The 26,818-nt window shown below is 48.3% G+C and overlaps 1 protein-coding gene across 5 annotated transcripts in view; it reads left to right on the forward strand.

Moving 5' to 3' along the window:
* The first annotated feature begins 9,643 nt into the window (after window positions 1–9,643).
* LOC102402957 (MLX interacting protein) overlaps window positions 9,644–26,818 on the forward strand; it is a 56,961-nt gene continuing 39,786 nt past the window's right edge. For 3 of the 5 annotated variants that reach the window (XM_025267693.3, XM_025267692.3, XM_025267694.3), the window contains exon 1: window positions 9,645–10,170. In XM_025267693.3, coding sequence (XP_025123478.1) covers window positions 9,758–10,170 — 413 coding nt within the window. In that variant the 5' untranslated portion in view covers window positions 9,645–9,757. Of the gene's footprint in view, window positions 10,171–26,818 lie in introns of all 5 variants that reach the window. The other 2 variants (XM_025267691.3, XR_003104248.3) reach the window with 1 other exon arrangement.

A 26,818-nucleotide genomic window follows, 5' to 3' on the forward strand; every position in this document is an offset into this window, starting at 1 on the left:
GATTGATTGCAAGCGGTTGAGAAGGAATCTGTGTTGTGAGAGAGTATTGGGACTATTCCACATCTTTTACTTTTTTTCAATTTGGCCGAGCAGCATGTGGGATCTTAGTTCCCCAACCAGGGATTCAACTGGTGCCCCCTGCATTGGAAGCATGGAATCTTAACCCCTGGACCGCCAGGGAAGTCCCACCACATTTGTTTGTGGTGGTGACTACATGATGGAGTATGTTCATCCAAAATCATGAAACAATACACTTAAAAGGAGAGAACTTTAGGTAAGTTATTCCCCAACACAACAAAGCAAAAATAATAATAGCCAACCAAGCATCACATACTATGTGCGAGGCACTCTTGAAGCACTTTCCATATAGTAACTCAGGCAGCCCTCACGACAACCCAGAGAAACAAGTATAAATGATCCCCAGGTTGTGAAAGTTTTGTGGCCGGAGATCTCTCACCTTCTTAATTTTCTCCCCTTTCTCAGTCAGATCCCTAGGGCCTTCCTCCTTCTGTAACCTTCACTTTTTCCTGGGGCTGTCTTTCTCCCATATCTATACAGGAAAGATTTCCACCTCACCGGTTCCACTGAGAGAGACACAACCAGCGGAGCAGAGACTTCAAACTTGAATGCCTACAGGAACCAGGCAGGACATGGAATTAACAAAGCACGCTGCGAACAGTAGGGGGTGGTGGGGACTGGGGAAAACTGGAGAGCCAGGCTGGGTCTAAAGGGCATTGTCCCTCCTCAGTTCCAGCTTCTACCGTATGGAACTAGAAAGAGCCCAGTATTGCCAGATCTTCTGATAGTTCAGGAAGATTCTAACACCCTCACGTTTATATGAAATGTCATGATTTTTTCAATGTTAGCAAGTAAGTCAAATTAAAAAAAAAACAACTTGTTTAGATACTAGTTTTTACTGTGGTAAAGGCATGTTCATCCTTTTCTTTTCACCCCAAGTACAAGACACAGAAGCAGAAAAGCTGTATTTAGTGAAATAAGGCAACATCTGAAGCCTCAAACCACCATATACAAAGACAGGAGAGGTCTTCCCTGGTGGTCCAGTGGTTAAGAATTCCTTGGGAGGTGGGGGGCGAGGTGCGGGCCGGGCAGGAAGAATCCGCCTGCCAATGCAGGGACACAGGTTTGATCCCTGGTCCAGGAAGATCCCACTGCCACGGATCAAGTAAGCCGGTGCACAGGAGAAGCCGCTGCAACCAGAAGTCTATGCACCACAACTAGAGAGGAGCCCCCTCTCCCCACAACTAGAGAAAGCCTGCACACAGCTTCGAAGACCCAGTGCAAACAAAAATAAATCCATTTTTTTAATAAAAAAAAAAAGAATTAATCATGTACGATCAGACCCATAGGTAGGTATTTTAATAAGAAAAGATAATGGGGTTTGGTTAAAAAAGTCTATGAGATAGTCGGACCTCTACACCCCTGAATTCTGCACATACCCCAATCCTGCATAATCTCTGCTGACTGCCCCTCTCTCCCTTCTGCTGCAGACAGGAGATTTAGCAGTTGGAGAAATTAAATCAGAAATCAGACCAGAGAAGCTCCAGAATCAGAGGCAGTAGGCATGGAGGCATACAGGGAGTGAGAGGCTGGCAGAGAGTTTTTAATAAGCTATCTAACATGGTTTAACTTTCAAAACTTTATATTTTATGTTTATAAAAATCTTCAAAAATCATAATTTCAAAATTCAATTTTAAGTTTGATTTCATTTGTTTGCTCTAAGCTGTTTCTTGTGTCTCATATCTTTCTTTTCTGCACTGTGCTAAGTTGCTTCAGTCGTGTCTGACTCTTTGGGACCCTATAGCCCACCAGGCTCCTCTGTCTATGGGATTCTCTAGGCATGAATACTGGAGTGGGTTGCCACACCCTCCTCCAGGGGATCTCAGTGACCCAGGAATTGAACAGCATCTCTTATGTCTCTTGCATTGGCAGGTGGGTTCTTTATCACTAGCACCACCTGGGAAGCCCATCTTTCTCTTACTTGAATTTAATTTTTCTTTTGCTGGAGAAAAACCTCTAGTAATTTTTTCAAACATAGCCTATGCCGGAAAAGGACTTTTAACCTGTATCCTCCAAGATTTGAGGTATAATTTACATAAAGTGAAATTCACCCTTTTTAGGTATATATCTATGCTGCTGCTGCTGCCAAGTCGCTTCAGTTGTGTCCGACTCTGTACATCTATATTGATTTTTAAAAATAAATATTTATTTATTTATTTTTGGCTGTGCTGGGTCTTTGTTGCTCTTTGGTCTTTCTCTAGTTGCGGTGCCCAGGCTTCTCATTGTGGTGGCTTGTCTTATTGCAGAGCATGGGCTCTTGGGTGTGAGGACTTCAGTAGTTGTGGTTCAGTTCAGTTGAGTTGCTTAGTCGTGGCCAATTCTTTGCGACCCCATGGACCGCAGCACACCAGGCTTCCCTGTCCATCACCAACTCGTGGAGCTTGCTCAAACTCATGTCCATCAAGTCGGTGATGCCATCCAACCATCTTATCCTTTATTGTCCCCTTCTCCTCCCACCTTCAGTCTTTCCCAGCATCAGGGTCTTTTTCAATGAGTCAGTTCTTCGAATCAGGTGGCCAAAGTGTTGGAATTTCAGCTTCAGCATCAGTCTTTCCAATGAATATATTCAGGACTGACTTCCTTTAGGATGGACTGATTGGATCTTCTTGCAGTCCAAGGGACTCTCAAGAGTCTTCTCCAACACCACAGTTCAACAGCATCAATTCTTCAGCACTCAGCTTTCTTTATGGTCCAACTCTTACATCCATACATGACTACTGGAAAGACCATAGCTTTGACCAGATGGACCTTTGTTGGAAAAGTAATGTCTCTGCTTTTTAATATGCTATCTAGGTTGGTCATAGCTTTTCTTCCAAGGAGCAAGCGTCTTTTAATTTCATGGCTGCAGTCACCATCTGCAGTGATTTTGGAGCCCAAGAAAATAAGTCTGTCACTGTTTCCATTGTTTCCCCATCTATTTGCCATGAAGTGATGGGACTGGATGCCATGATCTTAGTTTTCTGAATGTTGAGTTTTAAGCCAGCTTTTTCACTCTCTTTCACTTTCATCAAGAGGCTCTTTAGTTCTTTGCTTTCTGCCATAAGGGTGGTGTTATCTGTAGTTTGGGTACATGGACTTAACTGCCCCATGGTATATGGGATCTTCCCGAGCCAGGGATCAAACCAGTGTCCCCTGCTCAGCAAAGGCAGATTCTTACCGCTGGACCACCAGGGAAGCCTTCTATGGATTTTGAGAAACTTACACAGTCATGTAACCACCACCCATAATCAAGAGATATTTTCATCACTCCAGATAGTACCCCTGTTCCTCATTGTAGTTAGTTCCTGAACCTCTAACTCTTGGCAAGCTCTAATCTGGTTTTTGTTCCTATCATCTTGCCTTTTCCCAAATGTCATATAAATCAAATCAAACAATATATGGCTTTTAAAGTCCAACTTCTCTGACTCAGCATAATGCTTCCAAAAGTCATCTATAGTATTTCATTTTTGGAAACCTTTGAAATCCAGAGCTATAGTCCTCAGTGTTCACCAGTGTGTGTGTATGTTTTCAGTTGGGGTGTGTGTGCGCGTGTGTCTTTGTGCTCATTTGGTCACCAATGCTGTTCACCAAATATTTCTGGCTGGCTGGTTTCTGGTCTTATGATCATGTTGTACTTCCTAATTCCCTTGTGCTTGGGTGGGGCCATGTGATTAGTTCTGGCCAGTGAGTTGCGAGTACACATCCCTTCTGGGCAGCATTTCCATAGTGGCTGCTCTGTGGCTCAAGTCTGGGAGCAACTCTGACCAGCAGAGCACACTGTCAGCCTATAATGGATGTGTAGTCAAAAGACAGGTAGCTTTCAGTAGAAGCACACCTTTGCGGTTTTAGTTAGTTCAGTTGCTCAGTCGTGTCCGACTCTTTGCGACCCCATGAATCGCAGCACACCAGGCCTCCCTGTCCATCACCAACTCCTGGAGTTCACCCAGGCTCACGTCCATCGAGTCAGTGATGCCATCCAGCCATCTCATCCTCTGTCGTCCCCTTCTCCTCCTGCCCCCAATCCCTCCCAGTATCAGAGTCTTTTCCAATGAGTCAACTCTTCTCATGAGGTGGCCAAAGTACTGGAGTTTCAGCTTCAGCATCATTCCCTCCAAAGAATTCCCAGGGCTGATCTCCTTCAGAATGGACTGGTTGGATCTCCTTGCAGTCCAAGGGACTCTCAAGAGTCTTCTCCAACACCACAGTTCAAAAGCATCAATTCTTTGGCACTCAGCTTTCTTAACAGTCCAACTCTCACATCCATACATGACCACAGGAAAAACCATAGCCTTGACTAGACGGACCTTTATTGGCAAAGTAATGTCTCTGCTTTTGAATATGCTATCTAGGTTGGTCATAACTTTCCTTCCAAGGAGTAAGCGTCTTTTAATTTCATGGCTGCAGTCACCATCTGCAGTGATTTTGGAGCCCAAAAAAATAAAGTCTGACACTGTTTCCACTGTTTCCTCATCTATTTCCCAAGAAGTGATGGGACCAGATGCCATGATCTTCGTTTTCTGAATGTTGAGCTTTAAGCCAACTTTTTCACTTTCCTCTTTCACTTTCATCAAGAGGCTTTTTAGTTCCTCTTCACTTTCTGCCATAAGGGTGGTGTCATCTGCATATCTAAGATTATTGATATTTCTCCCGACAATCTTGATTCCAGCTTGTGCTTCTTCCAGTCCAGCGTTTCTCATGATGTACTCTGCACATAAGTTAAATAAGCAGGGTGACAATATACAGCCTTGACGTACTCCTTTTCCTATTTGGAACCCATCTGTGGTTCCATGTCCAGTTCGAACTGTTGCTTCCTGACCTGCATACAGATTTCTCAAGAGGCAGGTCAGGTGGTCTGGTATTCCCATCTCTTTAAGAATTTTCCACAGTTTTTTGTGATCCACACAGTCAAAGGCTTTGGCATAGTCAGTAAAGCAGAAATAGATGTTTTTCTGGAACTCTCTTGCTTTTTCGATGATCCAGCGAATGTTGGCAATTTGATCTCTGGTTCCTCTGCCTTTTCTAAAACCAGCTTGAACATCTGGAAGTTCACAGTGCACGTACTGCTGAAGCCTGGCTTGGAGAATTTTGAGCATTACTTTACTAGCGTGTGAGATGAGTGCAATTGTGTGGTAGTTTGAGCATTCTTTGGCATTGCCTTTCTTTGGGATTGGAATGAAAACGGACCTTTTCCAGTCCTGTGGCCACTGCTGAGTTTTTCCAAATTTGCTGGCATATTGAGTGCAGCACTTTCACAGCATCACCAAAACCACTTTTGTGGTTTTTAAGCCTTTGCAATTATGGGTGTGGTTTATCACAGCACCATCAGCCTGTTTGACCCGTATGGAATGTTTGCTTCTTTAGCACTGGGAAATTTTCTTTTACTGCTGCTTTATTTCCTCTCTCCAATTTTTCCTCTCTCTTTTACTTTCTTTTTCTTCCTTTCTGGAACTATCAGGCAGATGCTGGAACTTTCGCTGTAAGAATCCTCCACGTCACTTAATTTCCCTTTGTCCTTTTGTCAGTCTTTGGGAATAAATTCTCAGATTAGTCTTTCAGTTTACAACTGTGTTTTCCAGACAGTCATTTTGCTATTCAACTTGACTTTTCTACAAAATCATAATTTTATATTCATATTTTTTTCCCAGGACCTCTGTTTGCTTCTTTTGCATATTGGTTGTTGCTCAATGTGTTCAGAATCTTCTGTATTCTTTCCAGGGCTATTTATTTTTTAAAGTCTTATGTTTGTTCTGTTAACGTTTCCCTTTCACTTTTTAGTTCTCAGGTAGCTTTCTTCCAGACTGCTGACTTTCCTTAATTGTTTGCTGAGCTTTGCTGGTCTGTAACATTTCGTATTTGGTTTTTTTTTTTTTTGGGGGGGGGGGGGCTGTGCTGCAAGGCTTGTGGGATCTTGTTTCCCTGACTGGGGATTGAATCCGAGACCTCGGCAGTGAAAGTGTGGAGACCTGACCACTGACTGCCAGGGAATTCCCTGTATTTGGGAATTCTTATCTGCCTGTTTGCTGATTTGATTACCATGGAATGCTGCTTCTTATTTTTGGTTGAAGATGGTTATCCTATGAGGTTCTGGTAGAAGATGGTTATCTGGTGAGATTGTGTGGTCTTGTGGCTTGCTGGGTGGGGAAGCCCTTTGTCCCTCATGGAGTTGCTGGCTCCCCTGGGACACTGCCCTGCGTGTCCCCCTCTGCATGTGCTGTCGCTGTCCACTACTCGGTAGGAGGGAGGGGGCAGTCGTCAGCCTAGATCCTTGGCAAATATTTCCACGTTTTCCCCAAAACTGCCCTTGAGACTTTCTTCTAGCCAATGATTGAGAGCTTGGAGGAACCTGCAGCTCTCACTCTTGGTGGTCCTCTGCTTTTAACTGCATTTTAAACTGCTTTTCCTCAAGTCTTGCTTCTTTTCTAATGTGATCTTTAGGAAATTATGGGGAGGATTAAACAAAGCATGTTTGTGTATGGAGTAAGGCCTATATGTTGCCAGTTTTCAACTTCAGCCTTAAGAGTGTATCTCCTCCCAGGAAATTGATGGGGTTTGTTTTTTGTTTGTTTGCTTTTGTTTTTTAAAGTATATATCCTTGGGACCTCCCTGGCGATCCAGTGGTCAAGACTCTGTGCTTCCACTGAAGGCAGCATGGGTTCAGTCCCTAGTCAGGGAACAATTAATGAGATCCTGCACCCCACATGGCAGGGCTTTAAAAAAAATTTTTTTTTTCAAGTAGAGACTTCACTGGCAGTCCAGTGGTTAAGACTTCACTTTCCAATGTCGGGGGTGTAGGGTTTAAACCCTGGTTGGGGAGCTAAGATCTCACATGCCTCATGGCCAAAAAATCAGAACATAAACAACAGAAGCAATATTGTAACACATTCAGTCAAGACTTTTAAAAGATGGTCAACATAAAAAAAAACTATATATATATATCCTTTCACATAGATACCTTTTGTGTTAAGAAACCAAAGAGAAATAAAGAGTACACTGCAAAGAAAAAAGTATACAAGTAATAATTGTCTCTTTTGGGAATTAGAAAATAGTTGCCCCACCCAGAGATAACCAGTGTTAACATTATGGTGCACTTCTGACATACACACATAAATATATGAATTTTTAAAAATTGACATCAAACTACTGATAACTTTTTTTTTTGGCTGTGCCGATGTGGCTTGTAGGATCCTAGTTCCCCAACCAGGGATTGAACCCCTGCCCCTTGGAGTGAAAGTTTGGAGTCCTCCCCACCACTGAGCCACCAGAGAATTCCGCTAATAACTTTTAAAAATTTTATTTATTTTTAATTGGAAGATAATTGCTTTACAATATTGTGTTGGTTTCCGCCACACATCAACATGAATCATCCATAGGTATATGTCCCCTCCCTCTTGAACTTCCCTCCCACCTCCCACCCCTTGATAACTTTTTAAAAATTGTCTTTCCACCCAACAATATATGATATTTTCCAATGTCAATAAATATACATTTGCATCATTTAAAATGTAGTCTTTCATTATATTAGGGACTATAATGCTAATGCTAATGCTAAGTCACTTCAGTCGTGTCCAACTCTGTGCGACACCATAGACGGCAGCCCACTAGGCTCCCCCGTCCCTGGGATTCTCCAGGCAAGAACACTGGAGTGGGTTGTCATGTCCTTCTCCAATGCATGAAAGTGAAAAGTGAAAGTGAAGTCGCTCAGTCGTGTCTGACTCTTAGCGACCCCATGGACTGCAGCCTTCCAGGCTCCTCCATCTATGGGATTTTCCAGGCAAGAGTACTGGAGTGGGGTGCCATTGCCTTCTCCGATTAGGGACTATAGTATATTCAATGTATGCCCTCTTGTTAGACATCACGTTGTTTATAACATCCACTCTTTACAAATGACGCACACATAGACTTTAGGATAAAATTATAGAAGTGGAATTGCCATATCAAAAGAGGCTGGGCATTTAAGTGTTTAGGATGTTTGCAACCAGAGTTGGGAGTGGTAGTTTGGGCAAGGGAGGAGACTTCAAACTCACACCAGCTGCCAGTCAGTCTGGCCTTTCCCTCCTTGAAGACATCCAGGGATGGAGTTTGCACAGTTGCTTTGATAAGAGCCATTTGTCCCTTTCACTCCCAACATGCTCCCTCATCAGAAGGAAGGTGTGGTAACAAGCTGAGACCCCACCCAAATCTGGAAATTAAACTGGCTTCAAAGCAGAGCACAGGAGCAGCTGTAGAGGACCCTGGAGGCCCTACAGAGACTAGGATGGGAGCGCCTGCCCCAGGGGCCCCACTGGCCCTCTAGTTGCCCTGCCCTCCCTACGTGGCCCCTGCCAGCTGGCTTTGAGCCCCTTTGAGCCGCTTTCTATACATGTCAACTATTATGTTGGGCCATATGAAATCGCTGTTTCTATAGTCAAAAGTGGCTGAGTATTGGCAATTTCTAGATGCCTTTGGTCTGGCTGGTTCAGTCCCTTCAGTTTGTAGTCTATTTCGTGCTCATTCTTTGCTTGGCACTGTGCAAAGCACTTTATAGTCATTTTTAAATTGTCACAACTTTCTGAGGCATAGGAATCCCCATTTGACAGAGAAGAAAATTATGGCTCAGAATTTCCCCTTTTGGAAGGGTTTCAGAGAAGGCAATGGCACCCCACTCCAGTACTTTTGCCTAGAAAATCCCATGGACCGAGGAGCCTGGTAGGCTGCAGTCCATGGGGTCGCTAGCGACTTCACTTTCACTTTTCACTTTCATGCATTGGAGAAGGAAATGGCAACCCACTCCAGTGTTCTTGCCTGGAGAATCCCAGGGACGGGGAAGCCTGGTGGGCTGCCATCTATGGGGTCGCACAGAGTCGGAAACAACTGAAGTGACTTAGCAGTTAGCAGGGGCTGGTTCGCCTTCCAAGTTTAAGATCTTAACAATAATGACAGTATTTTGAGTTGTAGTTAAAGGAGCTGGTGGCTGGGTCTGCCACTGACAGATTGCGATGTACTGGGAAAGTGCCTTAACTAAAGAGCTAGTTTTTACTTATGCGGAGGTGAGAAGTGTTAGTGATCTTGCTTTCGCGTTAGAAAATCCCGTTGGTATTCAGCGACTCTGTCTTCTCACCAATAAAATGGGGACGAAACCCTCAGGGCCCAGCAATATCTCGGAAGAGCCATTAGGACACAGTTCCGGGCCCTGCAGGAGAAAGCGGGGCCTGGGAGGGGGAAGGAGCGCCACCCCCACCCACCACGTGGAGCGCCCGTCCGGCCGCGGCGAGGCGGCAGAGCCATTCCCGGGAGTGTGAGGCGGGATCTGCACGACCTGCTTGGCCAACGCCTCTCTTAGGCCAAGACACTGGCGAATGACACCACCTGGCTACCATGTCCCGCAGCACCCCGAAGGGAAAGGGATGGCTAGGGGCGGGGCCGGGAGGCGTGGCCTCCGGCTCCCCGTCCCCCCCCCCCCCCCTTTTTTGTCCGCCCAGCTACGGAAAGGACCCCTGCGCCTTTAAGAGGCCGACGCGGGCGCCCGATTGGCCGAGACGCGCCAGTGACGTCACGCCGGGGCCGGCGCCGAGGCGGCCCTGTCGGCCCGCGCCCTCCCCCTCCCGCCCCGCCGCGGGCTCGCGGACAGTCGGCGCGCGGGCCGGCCCGGGCCGGCGCCCGTCTCGCTCGCTCCCTTGCGTCGCCCCGCGCCCCGGGGGATGCCCCCGGCCGGGCCCCCCCCATGGCCGCCGACGTCTTCATGTGCTCCCAGAGCCGGCCCCGCAGTCGGGGCCGCGCCGTGCTGCTGAAGCCCCAGGTGCCCGAGGACGACGACGACTCTGACACGGATGAACCGTCCCCGCCGCCCGCCTCCGGCGCAGCCACCCCGGCCAGGGGCCAGGCGAGCGCCGCGCTACCGCCGCCCAAGGCCGGGTCGGGCCGCGAGGAGCCTCCGCGCCGCCAGCAGATCATCCACAGCGGCCACTTCATGGTGTCGTCGCCGCACCGGGAGCACCCGCCCAAGAAGGGCTACGATTTCGACACGGTCAACAAGCAGACGTGCCAGACCTACAGCTTCGGCAAGACCAGCTCCTGCCACTTGTCCATCGACGCCTCTCTCACCAAGCTCTTCGAGTGCATGACCCTGGCCTACAGGTAGGAACCCGGCCGGCCCCACCTCTCGAGCGGGGCTCCTTTGACAAAACAAGCGTGGAGGGCTGCCGCCGGGGGACCTCTTAGCTTCAGGCATTCCCTTTGGGTCTTCCCCCATCCGGTGGGTTTATGGGTCTGGGGTCCCGAGTGGAAACGAGACGGGTGGAGGTCCTGGCCTTTTCCCTGTCTGCAAGGGCTTAAGTTCTTCCGGCTTCACGTTCCCCAGCTAGGCACCCCCCCCCCCCCCCTCGCCACCAATGTCCCGAGGCCACTGATTTCAGACTAGAAAAAGGTGTAAATACAGGCTATATCTCGTGTTATTAGACTTTATCCACCCTTCCCCCCAAAGCTTTGTGTGTTTCCGGCAATAGGGAGTAGTGGGACCACCTGTCCAGGGTGGTTAAGCGCTGGTTTACTGATTGTGTAAAATCTGCGAGCCCGTTTCCTCCTTTATAGAGGGTGACAGTATTACCTGCCTCCGTTGGCTGCTGTGGGGATGGAATGAGATAGGTAAAGTGCTTATTTCAGCACCTGGCACATACTTAGTTGCTCCCGAAGTGTGAGCTAGTTTTCTTATTGTGAGGGAGGCTGGGTTCCCTCACACCCTCTTGATTGGGAAGCCCTCCCCCCACCCACATTTGGGAGGGTCCCTGAGTGCCTCCTAGGAAAACTTGACGCCCTAGCCCTTGATGGTGGAGGCTGTCCCCCTGGCAAGTTGGAGGCTCCTTGGGCTGGCCCTGAAACATAATTTGGAGATGTTTAGGTCAGGCATCCCAGACACCATCCTCATCTATGGCTCTGGCTCTAGGCGGAGATCTCTTTTTTACCCCAAGTCACAGAAATGCCTGGGTTTAACCTCAGGGCTTAAAATGCCCTTCCACTCTCCCTTTCTCAGTATTTGTCAGGTATTTGCTTCAGATAACTTCTGCCTCGGAAACAGAACTTCTTTGGAGGAGCTGCAGTGCGGAGCAGCCCAGCCCTGCACAAAGCTCACGATAGGATCTCAGCAGAGTGGAGATTACTGCATTAGTAACTGGACTGGCTGGGGCTGTCTTAGGTGTCTGCTGCAGGCAGCGCAAAGTTTCCTTGGAGACTCCGGAAGCAGTATCACAAGGAGTACGAACGTTTCCCTCCACACCCCCCCCCCATTTTTTTGGAAAGCAGTGAGCCCCGAATATACCCAAGTTATACATTTACCTGAAGCTGAAACGCTAGATATACATAGCTCCTGGTGGCATTTTCCCCCTCTGGAATAAATGATTAGTCAACTTGTTCCTTTGTTATGTTCCTGAAACGCACCCCCACTCTGCCCGCCCCCATTTCCTCTCTTGAAGGCTTCCCTGATGGTTTGTTTGCCACATGGCTGCAGTACGTTACCCAGAGCTCTCCTCCCACCCGCTTTGCGTGGCACATTGGTTAGGCTCTGCTCTGATTCTCTGGTCTTGCCAGTTTGAGCTGGCACCAAGCCTGTGAAGATTTTTTTTTTTTTTTTTTTTTTTTTTTTTAGATTTTTTTTTTTTTTTTTAAACCCAAATTGTATTGAGGTCTCAGCCCTCTGCCTGCTTTTAGCCCTGCTTCGTGCGTCCGTGCATGCTCGCTTGTGTCTGACTCTTGGCGACCCCACGGACTGTAACCCGCCAGGATCCTCTGTCCGTGGGATTTTCCAGGGAAGAATATGGGAGCGGGTTGCCATTTCCTCCTCCAGGGTTAGCCCTGCTTACTCGGTCTCAAATTTTGAGCTCTTTGTTGGAATCAAACTCGACTCGACTGTAGCATACAGAAAGAGAGGGCTTCCAAACAAACCTGGAGGTGAAAGATAGGAATGTGTTCTATTAAGCAAACTTAATCCTCGCCTTTATTTTAATTTCAACTTCTCCGCATACAAATAGAGAATGGGCGATGGAGTGCAGGAGGCAAGGGCCGAAGAGCTCACCTAAGCTCTGCTAAAGGGTAAATAAACCAGTCTGCCCTCTACCCTCAGTTTGGATAACCTGAAGGCGTATTATTAAATGACACCAAAGAATTTTAGTAATGGTATTTTTTTTTCCACTTCTTTTGAAAATATTTTGGCAGCCAGCCGTTGCTCATTTAACTCTCTTGGTTGCAAAATGCACGCTTAGTTTGGTTTGAGGCTTACCTTGTTCTTTGAGACCTCCAGCCCTGCTGGTTGTCTGTCCAGCTTTGCTGTCATTCCGCATGCAGAGTCTCCTGCCACTGCGGGTCCCCCATTGGGCATCTGCCTAGTAATTTCTCATGAAGATGCTCGTCGTGTTCCTCTCTGCATGAGGCTAATCTGGGTGGCCCCAGAATTTAGTTGGCAGCGTGGAACCTGGGTACAGATTGACAGGAGAAGGACTCAAAACCAGTTATCTGGGCCGCAGCCTCTGGCCCAGAAAGCAGCATAAGAACAAATGTTTCTGACCTCAGCTATCCTGCGAAGACTGCTCACTGGCTTTCAGAGAAGGAGGGTTGCGATATGGGGGGCAGAGGGGAAAGAAAACAACCCCAGAGGTGGCCTCACTCCCCTTTCAGGGCCATGTTGAGCCTTCACCCCCGTTTTCCAGGTTTTCTCCCTCTCCTGGCCACTGGGCCTCCTCCTCTTCTGTCTGTTTCTGGCCTGGGCTCTTTCTGACTTCAGCTTCCTGTCGGTCCCCCGGCCTCTTCGTTCTAGCCGCCTAACTCTCCCTGGTACACTCTGTGCTTTTTTTTTTTTTGGGCTTGGTTTCCTGTTAACTGCTGCCTCCCAGCTGTTTCCAGATGAGGTTCAGCAGCTCTTTGGGGGGAGGAACTAAGGGCAGGGGAAGTTGTGGTTGTTTTTTCCCCAGTCGTGTGAAGTGGAATAGGGACTCTGATATGATCTGTCCCTGAACTTGCAAAGTCATGAACTGCTAAAGGGTCTTTGGCAAGACTGACTTTGGCTGGGAAAAATGTGGGGTGCCCCATGGTCCACCTGGACAGGTAACAGTGTGGATGGATTCCAGCTTCCTGTAGCTGGCCTTAAAATCCACATCCTTCCCACACCATGATGCTAAGAAAAGCCCCCTGTAGTGAAACGTCTTGATTTGGTCCTGCAGTGTGAGGTCAATTGTTGGGATGTTTGGAAGAGGAAGAAGTTGCCTCTCCCCAAGGCAGAGCTTAGAAATTCATGGTTTGCCTTCTCTAAAGCTTCCTGTCCACCACTAGGGATGTGGGGAGCGTATGGTGTCCCTGCAGGATGGAAGTGAGGATAAGTATAACTTATAATTATACTTATAACTGATAAGTATAACTTATAACTAAGATAATGTCTATAAATGGGTCTGCCTGCCTTCTCAGTCGTGTCTGATTCTTTGCGGCCCCATGGACTGTAGTCTGCCAGGGTCCTCTGTCTATGGGATTTTCCAGGTAAGAATACTAGAGTGGTTTGCCATTTCCTCCTCCGTGGGATCTTCCTGGCCCAGGGACTGAACCCACGTCTCCTGTGTCTCCTGCATTGCAGGTGGATTTTTACTGCTGAGCCATCAGGGAAACCCCACGAATGGGTCTGCTGCTGCTGCTAAGTCGCTTCTGTCGTGTCCGACTCTGTGCGACCCCATAGATGGCAGCCCACCAGGCTCCCCCATCCCTGGGATTAGAATGGGTCTAGTACCTGGCAAATAAGAAGCAACAGGGGGTTTAATGGGCTGAATCCCTTCTGCATCATCATTCAGCTGACATTTTTTAGGAGCCCAAGTTACTCATCCATAAACTAAGGGAAGTAACATATCTAACTGGGGTCTTTAATGTGGCTTTTAAATGCCTGCTTGACAGATGCTAAATGGATGCATTCTTGGCTTGTCCATACTCTCTGAAGCCCCACAGTGGAGCTATGTCCTCTAGAACATAGTTCATGGCTCTTTCCCTCTTAACATTGTGAGGAAAGTCACACATGTAAATCACCCACGCAGATTCTGAACACATCTAGTAGATAGCTTTCTGGGTTTGGTTTTGGTTTCGCTTCTCTACCTTTTTATGTAACTTTATTAGGGACCTTTGGTGTAAATATCTGTGGGGTGAGGGGAGAGACAATTCTGTTATGTATTTAGAGATTAAACAGTAGCTTTCTGGACAGTAGATTTCTTTCTTTTTTTTTAATTATTTTTCTTTCTTTCTTTTCAAAAATTTATTTTGGCTACACCAGCTCTTAGTTGCAACATATGAACTCTTAGTTGCTAGATCATGTGGGATCTAGTTCCCTGACCAGGGATCGAACCTGGGCCCCCTGCATTGGGAGTGTGGTGTATTAGCCGCTGGACCCCCAGGGAAGTGCCTGGACAGTGGATCTCTGCTCCAGTGGATAATCGAGGAAACCTTTAAATTTGGATCTGTAAGATACAAGTTTCCAAACTGTAGCCCTGTATATGTATGTATCAGTTCAGTTCAGTCGCTCAGTTGTGTCCAACTCTTTGCGACTCCATGGACTACAGTACACCAGGCCATCACCAACTCCCGGAGCTTGCTCAAACTCATGTCCATCAAGTCGGTGATGCCATCCAACCATCTCATCCTCTGTCGTCCCCTTCTCCTTGTGCTTCCAATCTTTCCTAGCACCAGGGTCTTTTCTAATGAGTCGGTTCTTTGCATCAGGTGGCCATAGTGTTGGAGCTTCAGCTTCAGCATCAGTCCTTCATGAATATTCAGGACTAATTTCCTTTAGGATGGACTATACATATGAATAGTTACCCACTGTTCCTGACAGACAAGGATTCAAGGTTTAAAGCAATCGTCCTCTAAATGTTAAGTTTTCCAAGGAAGAACTTTCTAGTCCTGCGCATGGTAACTAGTTGTAAATGAGAACCATTCACACAGATGACTAAATTGGTTTTACTCTTCTGCAACCATGCCAAAGAGAAGCAGTTTCTCTCCTCTTGGGCTTTCTTTGGTCTTGAATCATTATATAGTGTCTATTAAAGGGCCGTGCTGGGTTGGAGTGAGGGCTCCAGAGATGAGAAGGAATAGTCTCTGTCCTCCAGGAGCTCACAGACTTGGAGTGGGGGACAGATAAACAGGCAGTTGTAGAACAGTTAGCAAGGGCTGTGATAAACAACGTGAACCAGGTCTAACAGCAGCAGTGAGGACGGTCCCGAAGCCAGAAGAGTGTGAGTCTGTGTGTGTGTGTGTGTTGGCATAATCGGGATCAGTGTGGACAGTTTCCCGTGTCATAGGGGTTTCATACGTATCTCCCCTTCCCTGTGTTACCTGTCAGAAGTTACGATCCACCTTCCCAGAAAGTCCAAGAATTCCCCTGTGCTCTTCTCATTGGTGGTCCAGGACAAATTTCCTGTTTATGTAGAGGCTGGCTGGGTGATTGCCATCCTGATGGAAGGGCAAAGAAGGGTAATCAGATTGGGAAGAGCCTGGGGAAAGGAGGTGGAAGAGAGGATGGAGGGAAGTCATTCGCTAGATGGAAGGAAATTCACACTAACTGAGCAACTACTGTGTCCTAGAGTCTCTATGTTATCCTAAGTCTCAGTAGCCCTCTCAGGCAGGTGCTGGTGGAATTCATATTTTTCAAACCAAAAAAAAAAAGGCACAAAGTTAATTTGCCTTGTTGCTGGGAGGTGAGGCAGCTCATCCAAGGTGGTGTCTCTGGAGCTGAAAAGTCTTCTCCTCGTCTGCTCACAGAAGCGTGCAGCTCTGTAAGAGAGAAGGTAGAAGTGTTAGTTCCTGTAGGATTGGAAGAGGGGAACCAAGACGGGGAAAACAAGTGCCTTTAGGCCACCCCATGCCCTTCCTCGTGCCGCCCTGCCCCACTGGTGAGATCCTGCCCTTCCCTCAAGCCTCGACTCAAGTGCCCATGGCCCGGTGGTCCCTCTCAAAGGGAGTGAACCCCTCGATGCCAGGCAAATCCACGACCTTATTGATTGTGCCTCATATCTTTATTTACATAGACGTGATTTTCCTGCTCTCTTCACCTTTGACTTTCTCGTGGAGTCTCACAGTGTCTGGAATATACTAGGCGGTTAAGATAAATATATGGAATTGAACAGGGAAACTCAGGGGCCTAGTGGCCAACATCATAAACTCTCCTCTGGTGGACCTTGTTTCTCTTCAGATGCATAAAGAAAAACCCCCTCAGTGGAATGCTTGTCTAGGGGGTGCTGGTGTAGAGTGGGACAACGGGATGGTGTTTGTATTGGGGGGGCCCACACAACCTGAGATGGGAGGTAGATGAATGGTGTCCCAGGATGTCTACATGCTCATTCCCGGGACCTGCGAATACGGTCGATCACATGGCAGAGAGGAAGTAGGGTTGCTAATCAGCTGCGTCTAAAATGGAGAGATGATTTTGGATTGCCTGGGTGGGCCCAGTGTAGTCTCAAGGGTCCTTAAAAGAAGAAGAGGAAAGCAGAAGAGAGAACTAGCAGGAGGAGTTGGCCTGAAGTCGCTGACTTTGAAGATGAGGAAGGGGCCATGAGCTAAGGAACACGGGCAGCCTCTAGGAGCTAGAAAAGGCAGGGAGCCAGATTCTGCCCTGGAGTCCTGGAAGCCAGCGCTGCGCATATCTTGCTTTTAGCCCCAGTTCTGGAGACCCCTTCCAGAACTGTGAGACAGTAACTTTGCATTGTTCTAAGCCACTAATTTGTGGCCATTTGTTACAGCAGCAGTTGGAAACTAATACAGACTGGTTTCAATAATTTTTTGTTTTTAATTAATTAATTACTTTTATTTTTGGCTGCACTGGGTCTTCGTTACTTTGCATGGGCCTTCTCTAGTCTTCATGGGCTTCTCATTGCAGAGGCTGCTCTTGTTGCAGTTGTGGCCCACAGACTTCATTGCTCTGCAGCATGTGGAACCTTCCTGGAGCAGGGATTGAACCCATGTCGCCTGCGTTGGCAGGTGAGTTCCTAACCACTCTGCCACCTGGGGACGTCCTCAACAGTGTCTCCAGGTGATGTTTTTAAGCCCATAACCCAGGTCTAAAAGTCTTCCGTCAGACTCCTTCCCCCACAGAAGAGCTGAGCACACTCTGCCGTCGTGTCAAACTGTGCAAAGTGTATTAGCGAAGTGCCTGCTTCAGGCGATCTAATGATAGGAGGGCCCTCATTGTAAAAGGGAGTCTGTAAAGTGGTCTTATTCTGTTGCCCCAGCACAGTTCCTAGAATAAGGGTACTGTAGAAAGTTAACAGCACATATCTTTAAGGATTCATATATGGCTGATGAAAAACTCAGAGTGTGAGCTCCTATTGCCCATAATTGAGTTACTTCTTGGGTCTAATATGTGTAGTTCAGACAGCAGATATCTTAGGTGATATTTTCTATCTTGTTGGAGTTCTGTCTATGGTTAGAATTCCGAGCCACAGGGCTTGAGTTTTAGGCAGAGCCCTTTTGGCCGTAGGAATCAGGGCCCGTCTCAAGCTGGCCCTTGCAATGGGGGTTTACTGCGGGGATCAGGAAGTGTGTTCATGAACCTCCAGGATTCCCAGGACTTCCAGACCTCTGGATTCTGGAGGGGTCCCGGGCTGTGGTGGGCCCTCAGCAGAGGGAGCTTGCCCTTTCCTTAAGGCTTACCCACATAAGTGACTCAGCTCCTCTCTCAGACCCTGCTTTGCTTTGGGATCTTACTTCTGCTGCTGCCAGCTGGCACTTTCACCTGCCTCTGCTCTCCTCTGCTTCAAAGCCCCTGCCTCTGGGGGTTTCTGCATCTGCCTGACAGGAGCTTGTGGGTGGCCTGAGTTTCGCACACAGACCTGCTCAGAGCTTCCTGTTACCATCAGTGCTCTATGCCAGTTGTCTAATTGAATTAGCCCGTCGTCTCCAGCTTAGGTGTTGGAGAGGGAGGCCAGTAGGCCCCGCCCTCTCTGATCAGAATCTCAGGGACCCCAGAGCGTGCGTCTAGCCCCAGAGCGTCCAGTGATGCCCTTTCCTTTCAAAAGTATTAATCAAGCCTCCAATGGGTGCCAGGCCCTGTTCTCGCCCTTGGGGATACAGCAGTAAACAAGACATGGCGTGCACATTCTTTTTGTTGTTTGAGTTTTATCGAGATGTATGTGGCGCACAGCTATGTGCGTGTTTAAGGCGTCCGGCACAATAACTGACTTACAGGTATTGTAAAGTCATGGAGTCTATAGTCAGTTGAGGGAATCAGTAAGCAAATCAGATTTATATCGTTCCTGCTGCAAAGAACATCAACCACACCAGAAGATGGAAAGTGATAGCGGGTGGGGGAGGGCAGGCGGACACTCTATCTCGGCGGGTCGGAGAAGTCTTCCGAGGGGCTGACATTTCAGGTTGAACTGAAACCTGAGTGGTGAGTGGGAGCCAGCCGAGGGCAGTCATTCCAGGCGGTGGACGAGCCCAAGGCAGAGGCCCAAGGTGGAAGGATCAGGCACATTCCCGGGCTGGGAAGGCCAGGGTGGCCAGCAGGTTGAGGGCAGGGTGAATGTTGGGGAGGAGAGGGGGAGATGGGTTTGGTTGGGGGGTGGGAGGTTAGGATATTCCGTTCATTGCTTTGGACGTCTGGCTTGTTGAGTCTGTGCAGTGGGGACCAGGGGACAGGAGGGCCAGGGGAACTGATACCAGAATGGTGGCCAGGAGGTGGTGAGACGTACATGGATGCAGGGCGGGTTTGGGCTTGCCAGTGGAAAGGATGTGGGGGTGTAAGCAAAAAATCAGCAGTGGCCCTGAGGGTTTTGGTCTGAGCCGTGGGGGCTGTGACTGAAACGAGGAAGCCAGGGAGCCCCGTCAGCTGTGTGCCGAATGTGAGCTGTGTTGAGGACCTGCGCCGTGCGCTTGACTTGGCTGCGTGGGCTGTGGGTGGGGCAGCTCCCTAAGAGGGGGCTGCGAGGGGCTGTCAGTGTTGGGAGCGCTGCAGTCCAGGGAGGCCATCACTGTCCCCAGAGTACCGGCATTCTTTCTTCTGTCCTGGCTGCTCCATCTCATCTCCCTAACCTTTCTTGTGCCTTGTAAGGGACCAGTTGGCCATGGGAAGTTTTGGCGTTTTGAGCTTGTATTTGGGATGGCAGTGGTTTTTGTTTTCTGTGAAATAGATACTCTCATATCCCAGACGATATTTTTATTCCCTTGGGTTTGGTTGTGGTAGAAGAGTACTACCTGGTCTTGAATGCCCTACGAGGAAACATCTCCAAATTGAGCATCCCTGGTGTGTTTAGGGTTGGACTGCACCATCAGAAAAGCCTTCTAGAAGGAGGCACAGCGGAAAGGGTTATTTGGTAGCTCTAGAAGGACGTCCAAGATCTGGAGGAATAATTCCGGAAACAGAATTCCTTGTCGATAGCTTTTGAGTCTCAGAAGTGATAGTGTAAAAATTAAAAAGAAAAGAAAACAAAAAAGAATCCAGTTGAAGAACAGTGAAGAGTGAGGCCAGGAAGTAAAGAGCTCAGAAAGGGATGTCAGGGAGAACCAGGCTGCTGGTGGGAACGGCACTGGAGAGGGCACCCGCGGGGACTTGGTTCGCTCTGCTGCACTGTGAGGACTATTGTGTGCGTAGGAGGGTCTGTTCTGAAAGCTAGTTACCACTTCTTTCCTCTGTGGCTTATGGGCACAGGCCATCAGGGAAGATGACGGCCTCTTGTGTTCCGTCACCATGGGACAGACAGTCATCAAACAAAAAACAGCTGCTTCGGTAGAAAGTAGGAGAATTAAACTAGTTTCCAGATATTTCCCCAATATTCTGGCTTTTAAAAAACAACCTAAAGAACCCCTTCTTGTGCTCAGGTGGTCACTGGCCCATTTGCAAATGGACTGCCTCATCTTCTGGGACCAGCCCAGAGAGCTAGATACTATGCTTTCTAGAGAAAGTGAATTTATAAATCTCTCTTATTTATTAGAATGAAACCCTTTCAACGAGTTCTTAAAACAGTGCATGATTATATTAGCTTGCTGTTTGAAACAGCGATTTTCCAGCTGAGTAGTGGGGCCTTTTACCCAGGCTCCTCTGTTCTTTAAATAATTATTATTTTGTTGTTGTTCTTCTTCTTCACATTATTAAACGAATCTTTCTCTGCCTTGGAGCAGGACTTTCTTCCACTTGTGCAGACGAGTTTATGTTATCGTTGGTGTTAACAACTTTATCAAGATGGGATTCATGTACCTTAAGATGCGGTCGCTATACGTGTGCTGGTCATTGATTTCCTTTTTGTTGTGTAGCCATAATTGGAATCCAGTTTTAGAACATTCCGTCACCCCACCAAGATCCCTCATGCTCTTTTATGTTTAATCCCAGGTCCTGCCTTCACCCCAGACAACCGTGAATCTGCTTTCTGTGTCTGTAATCTGCTTGTCTTGCCTTTTCTGGACATTTCATGTAAATGGAATCGTACTGTATGTGGCCTTTTGCGTCTGGCTCTTTTCACTTGGCATGAGGTGGTGAGGTCCATCTGTGTTTACAGTGTGCATCCATGTCTTGTTCCTTTCGATTCCTGGACAGTATTCCACTGGGTCATTGTACCGCGTTTTGTTTATCCGTTCATTGACAGGCATGTTTTTGGGGGAAGCCTAGTAGCTTCGTTGTTTGGATGTTGGTATTCCATTTTCTGTAGTAAAGTTCTCGTACAGATTCTGTAGGGACTCCCTCACAGGGTGAAACGAGGAACTGCAGGGACTGTGGTGGAGAGACGACGGGCCGAGCACCGCTAGACGTGCTGCGGCTGGCGGGGAGCACGTCACTCGGCCCTGGAAGTCGGGAGGTCTTTAATTGTAAAGGAAGGAAAAAAGTGAGAGGGGACGCGGGGGTTAGACTAGAATGACCAATCTTATTCTTATGTACCAATCTTATTTTTCTTCCATGGACCTTGTGTATTTGAGAGATACAGCCTTAGGAGTAAATTGTATTGAGCAATAAAAAGGAACAAGCTTCTGGTATGTGTCAGAAACATTACGTCGAGTGACGCAAGTCTTACTCAAGAGATTAGATATTGATTCCGTTTATGTGACGTTCTAGAAAAGGCAGAGCTAATTTGCAGTGGAAAAAAATCAGATCAGTACTTGCCTGTGAGGGAGGTTGAAGAGGGGAATACTGGGGAAAAGCAGGAATCTTTTAGGATGATGGTCATGTTTTATAGTATTGTGACTATACTAGAAACCAGTGAACACTTTTAAAAGGCGAATTTTTTGGTGTGTAAATCATGTCTCAATAAAGCTGTTATTAAAAAAAAAAAAACCCACATCATTAGGACTGACCTGGATGCATTCTTCTTTTTGTAGCTGAATAGTATTCCATTGAGAGCCTATTATACAAAGTAAAGTAAGTCAGAAAGAGAAGGACAGATATTGGACATTAACTCACGAATATGGAACCTAGAAAGATGGTACTGATGAACCTATTTGCAGGGCAGCAGTGGACACAGACATAGAGCGCAGACTTGTGGATGCAGCGGGGGAAGGAGCGGTGGCACGAATTGAGAGAATAGCACGGAAGCACACACATTACCATATGTGAAACAGAGAGCACCTGGGAATTTGCTGTGTGACACAGGGAGCTCAACCCAGTGCTCTGTGACAACCCTAGAGGGATGGGATGGGGAGGGGGTGGGGGCGGTTCAGAGGGAGGAGACATATGTGTACTTGTGGCTGACTCATGTGGATGTATGGCAGAGGCCAGCACAATATTATAAAGCAGTTATCCTCCAATAAAAAACAATACCAACAGAAAACCCAAATCATTTAGTTTTTCAACATTATCTTTAGGGAGTCGTATTTGAGATCTTAAATGCTAAATATGTCAGTGTCTAGGAGTTCCAAGAGCCTCTGTCTTCCATCTCTTCTGTGTACAGTAAGTGAGAGACTGCTTGGGAAGGTGACCTACCCTGAGCATTTCCCCTAGATTAAAATCGACTCAGGAATTTGGCTCTCCAGGTTACCTCAAAGCTCCACAAATCACCCTAAGGTTATCCTGTTAAGGCCTTTTTTCCTTTTAACATTGTCTGGGTCAGGGGGTCACAAAGTCAAATGCCCACAAGGGTCAGGAGATAAAAGTGTGGGTCATCAGTAAGGCAAAGAGGACATTTGCTGTCTTTTATTTTCTGGCTTCTGATGGAGTCATGGTTACAGACAAGCACTTACTTATTATGAAAACCCTGCAACTATAAACTGCAGTTGACCAGGCCTGCCTGCGGAAGGGCAGCAGGCTGAGGGGGGCGGTCTGTGGTGAATTGGTGGGCACCTGCCGGCTCTACAGGGGGGCAGCCATCACCCAGCTCCAGGTGACTCTAGCTGTTTGGGAACGTGAGCTCAGTCTTACGAGGACTGGCATATTTGAAAATTGGAAGAAATCTGAATTTGTATGTGAACTCTGCATTTCCATTTCTACCTTGGGTCTGAGTTCAAGTATTAGGAATTCTAGGGAAATGAGTTTAATCTCGGTTGCATCTGTTTATCTATTGGCCTTTCTTTTTATTTTTTAATTTATTCTCAAAATCTGTTTTGGCTGTGCCGCATGGTATGTGGGATCTTAGTTCTCCAACCAGGGATCGAACCCGCCCCCCTTGCATCGGAAGTGCAGAGTCTTAACCACCGGACCGCCAGGGAAGTCCCACGGTTGCGTCTCGTTTAGAACTTAGTCTTGGCCTAAGGGATGAAGGAGTGTGTGGTGCTCTTTGCCACAAGGGCAGCCCTGGCACAGGGGATATCTTGTGAGGTGTTCTCACTCTTAGGTGTACCTTCCCGAAATGTTCATGTTCATACAGTCAGAGGACCGTCATCTTCTGAAAACAAAATTCAAGACTGTCCTCCTGGTAAACCCCAGAGGTGTGTGTGCTCCTGGTAGACAGTTACTCGTAGAGTTATGAGGAACCAGGGCAGTTATTTTAAATGATCGTGATTTGGGGGTGGAGAGTTGACTTCACTTCACTTCTCCACATGAAGTTCTTGGACAGTGGGTTACTCATCGTTTTACATTCCATTTCTAACTGTTATCCCTTAACTTCACCACCAGACCTGCCTGGGGCAGGGCTGTTTTCATAGGGTGATTCCAGGGTGGAGGAAAGGGATGATCATTTGACTTAACTCCAGACAGTTGATTTGGTTGTCGCTGAAACAAAATTATAGCTTGAATTTAGACAGAAGAGGCCTCTCACTTGGCTCTTGTTCAAAGTTTCTAACCTGCACATTGGACGTTGTGTTACAGGCCTCTGGCTTGCTTTGCAGTTAACTATGTGTGTGTGTGTGTGTGTGTGTGTTTGAGGTAGTTAAGAAAGGAAGGGATGTGCTTGCTTTGAACCCTTCCCCCAGCGCGCGCGCGCGCACACACACACACACACACACACACACACACACACAATGTTCTCACACAGCCACCTTCCACACGATCTGAGGCTTTCCACCTCTTGAAGTTTCTGTCCATATTTGATCTGATCTACAGAGGTGTTGGCAAGTAGCTTTATGGCTCTTAGAGGCCACGACTTTGCTCCTGAGCCAGATTGAAATAGTTTGTACTTCTCAGAGCAGTCGCAACCACACTCACTAAGAAGTTGGGGGTATTACTCTTCTAAGCTTAGGACCTTACTTTTTGGATTTTGACTGTATTTCTGGGCCCCCTTCTAGGAAAAAAAAACCCAAACGCAATACCCACAGATAACCACCATCATTTACCTGGTGTTTATTCTCTCAGACCTTGTGGGGTTTTTATTTTTCGAGTGGAGTAAGTGTGTTTTGTTTTTGTATTTAACAGATCATGAATGCCTTTCCCAAATACTCGTCTGCAGTATTTTTTAGTGGCTGAGTAGTATTTCATTGTGTGGATATACTGTCACTTACGGAATCCCTCTCTGGTGGACCTTAAGAGCAATTTCACATGATTTTTGTGTTCCTGAGCCCCTGTTCCATTTCTCTTGTCCCTACTTTCTCTGAAAACATCCTTCTGCCTCCTCCTCCTTCCTCACTGGATGAACTCTCTCCCTGAGAACCTTTCAGCAGGACCTTTGAAGAAAAGGGTCAGGGTTCCCCGGCCTGTCCACTGCCCCTGCCTGCTTGGCTGAGGTATGTGTGGAGGGTGGAGGTGAGCAGGTTGCAGCCCAGGAGCAGCCTTTGCTCTGCGCCTCGGGCTGGAGAGAGGAAGGCTGGCTGCAGTGCCAGCCTGCAGAGGGGCAGGGGACACAGGGGAGGGTGTCTGACACACCCCACAGCAGCGTGCGTGCCGAGCTCACACGTCCCCACCCTGAGGCCAGGGCTCCTCACTCCTGCCAGCAGGAGGATGCTGGCACTCAGCCTCTGTTGTTCCAGAGGTAGGGAGAGAGCGTTGAGCTTCAGGAAAGCTGGTGGTTCCAGCTGCAAGCCCGCCCAGCTGGGGCACGCTCACCTGAGACCAGGAGCCACGTGGATGCACGTCCCTGCGAGTCACAGAACAGATGCCGGTATGACTTGGTACATGGAAAGAAGAGCTCACTCAACTCTCTGGAAAAGTTTAAGTACTTTCCATCCCATCAAGTCCAGAGATGCTGATCTCTGGCTCTCTGGCAGCCTTACTCGTCAGCCTGATCTGTTGTGGGGTTTCAGTGGTTCCGTCTGTCTGCCCACCCACACTGATGGCAAGAGTGTGTGGCGGCGGGGTCTGATATAAGGCAGAGGACTTAGGTGATGTTTTAAATGCTGGATGAGGTTGTTACAACTCCCGAGGCTCAGTGGCAAGGCTTGGCTGCCCTCAGGGCATCCAGGTTCACTGGCTGCGTCCTAGCCCAAAGCGCCTCACTGTGACCCCCGTCTCCTAGCCCAGCAGAGCCTGCTCTAGCCTCCTGGCTCTCTCCCAGCCTGGCTCCCTAGTGACTGTACCAGTTTTCAATTCCTCTTGGTTTTGAATTTCATAATTTTTTCCCCCACAAGAAACCTTGGCAGAAGACTTTGTTCCCTGGGAAAAAAGCTCTCAGAAAAGCAGAGAACCCAGCTATCAGCTCAGCCCCTGGCTTGTCCTTGACGATGTCCCAGCACAGTACCTGTGAGCCGGCAGGCAGGTGGTGCTGAGGAAACTTACCTGGTGGGCACGGCCTTCGGGTGCTTCCCACAGCAGCCAATCAGAGACCTACTGATTACAGTCAAGCTGGCACAGCCTGTATGTAGCCAGCTGCTTTTTTGCCCGATAAGTTTGTTTGCTTTTCTCTATTTTCCTGCCAATTGCTGGCTCCCTGGAGCCATGGGTGTGTTTGTGGTCGTTTGAGGTGATTGGTAAAGTATGGATTAAGTGAGCAGGGCGGGGCGGGGTGTGAGAAATACGGGTGTCATCTTCTGGTCTCTCTCACCCCCTGGCTCTTACCTGCAGAGAGAATTTTCTCTGGTTCCTGCCCTAGAGGGTGGCAGCTTTCAGGTTTCTGGAAAGCTGGGAGCAGCCACCTCGGCTCAGTGGCTCTAGCTGAGGTCTTGAGTGTGCTAATGCTCTTGAGTGCTAAGTTGTTAAGTTGCTTCAGTCATGTCTGACTCTTTGCGACCCCATGGACTGTAGCCCGCCAGGCTCCTCTGTCCATGGGGTTCTCCAGGCAAGAATACAGGAGTGGGTTGCCATCTCCCTCTCCAGGGGATCTTCCCCACCCAGGGATCAAACTTGTGTCTCTTACATCTCCTGCACTAGCAGGCGGGTTCTTTACCGCTAGTGCCATCTGGGAAGCCAGAGTCGTTACAGCAGTGTCCATCTAAGGGCAAGTGAGTTTCCTTGGCTAGGGCAAACCAAGAGAGAAATAACAGGGTAGTCCGGACTGAATGCAAAAGCTATCCCGAGCAAGCTGCCCAGCCAGTGGACTGGAACAGTGACCTAGCAGCACTGTAAACAAGCTTGACGCTCAGCCCTGTGTTCTCTGTTGGCCAGGATCCCTGGAAGCGCATCAGTATGTGAGACTCAGATATGTCCCGGGAGCAGTAGGAGCCCCACGACTGCAGAACGCCAGCCTGGGTGATGTCATCACTGAATGGCAGTTGGCCTGCCTCTGTTGCGTCACACGCTGTTAGTTTCTGAGTGTAACTTTCTTCCCTGTTTAGCCTGGTGTCTCCAAGTCCTGGGGACCAGAGATAGAAATGAAGAGGGGCATGCAGGGTTTGTTGGGCTGTTGCAATCTGCCGACAAAGCCATCATTGTCTGGGATAAAGCACCAGTTGGTTCACTTTGAATTGCTCCATCGCTGCAGTGCTCAGTAACAGCTGTTTTTCTTCCACCTCAGCAGCGTTCCTGGGGGGAGGTGAAAGATGGACTGCCTGATCCAGAGGGGAGAAGCTGCTCTCCCTTGCCCTGTCTGTGGAGCAGCATCTCGGGTGATCAGTTAAGCATCCAGAGCAGACAGTCTGCTCCTGGTCAGCCGGCGTCCCAGACTGCTGCTGGACCCCAGCTGGAATTCGGCTGTCTTGGCCTCTTGCAGGAAGGGAGCTTTTAAGAACCAGGCTGCTGCTCATGGCCTCAACCTCCCGTGGCACTCGCCTCTCCCGGCCAGGTGCCCCGCCTGCAGCCTTGTTGCCGAGCTGACCTCCCCTGTGACCTTTTAGCCTACCGTCTCCCCACCTTGTGTACGATACCTCAATCTGCCAGGTTAATCTGGAGAGCAAATCTTTCCTCTGGCTGGCTGGACTCCCGGATGCTGTCCCTCGAGCCTGGGGCAGACACCCGGAGTTTTGATCCTTTCTGGTACCTCTGCCCCTCATTCAGTTCCACGTTTGTGTGGTCAGATTAGTCCAATCCGGCTGTCTTTGTGGAAATCCC

This window comes from Bubalus bubalis, chromosome 17 (genome assembly GCF_019923935.1).
Source record: "Bubalus bubalis isolate 160015118507 breed Murrah chromosome 17, NDDB_SH_1, whole genome shotgun sequence".
NCBI classification, from domain to species: Eukaryota; Metazoa; Chordata; class Mammalia; order Artiodactyla; family Bovidae; genus Bubalus; species Bubalus bubalis.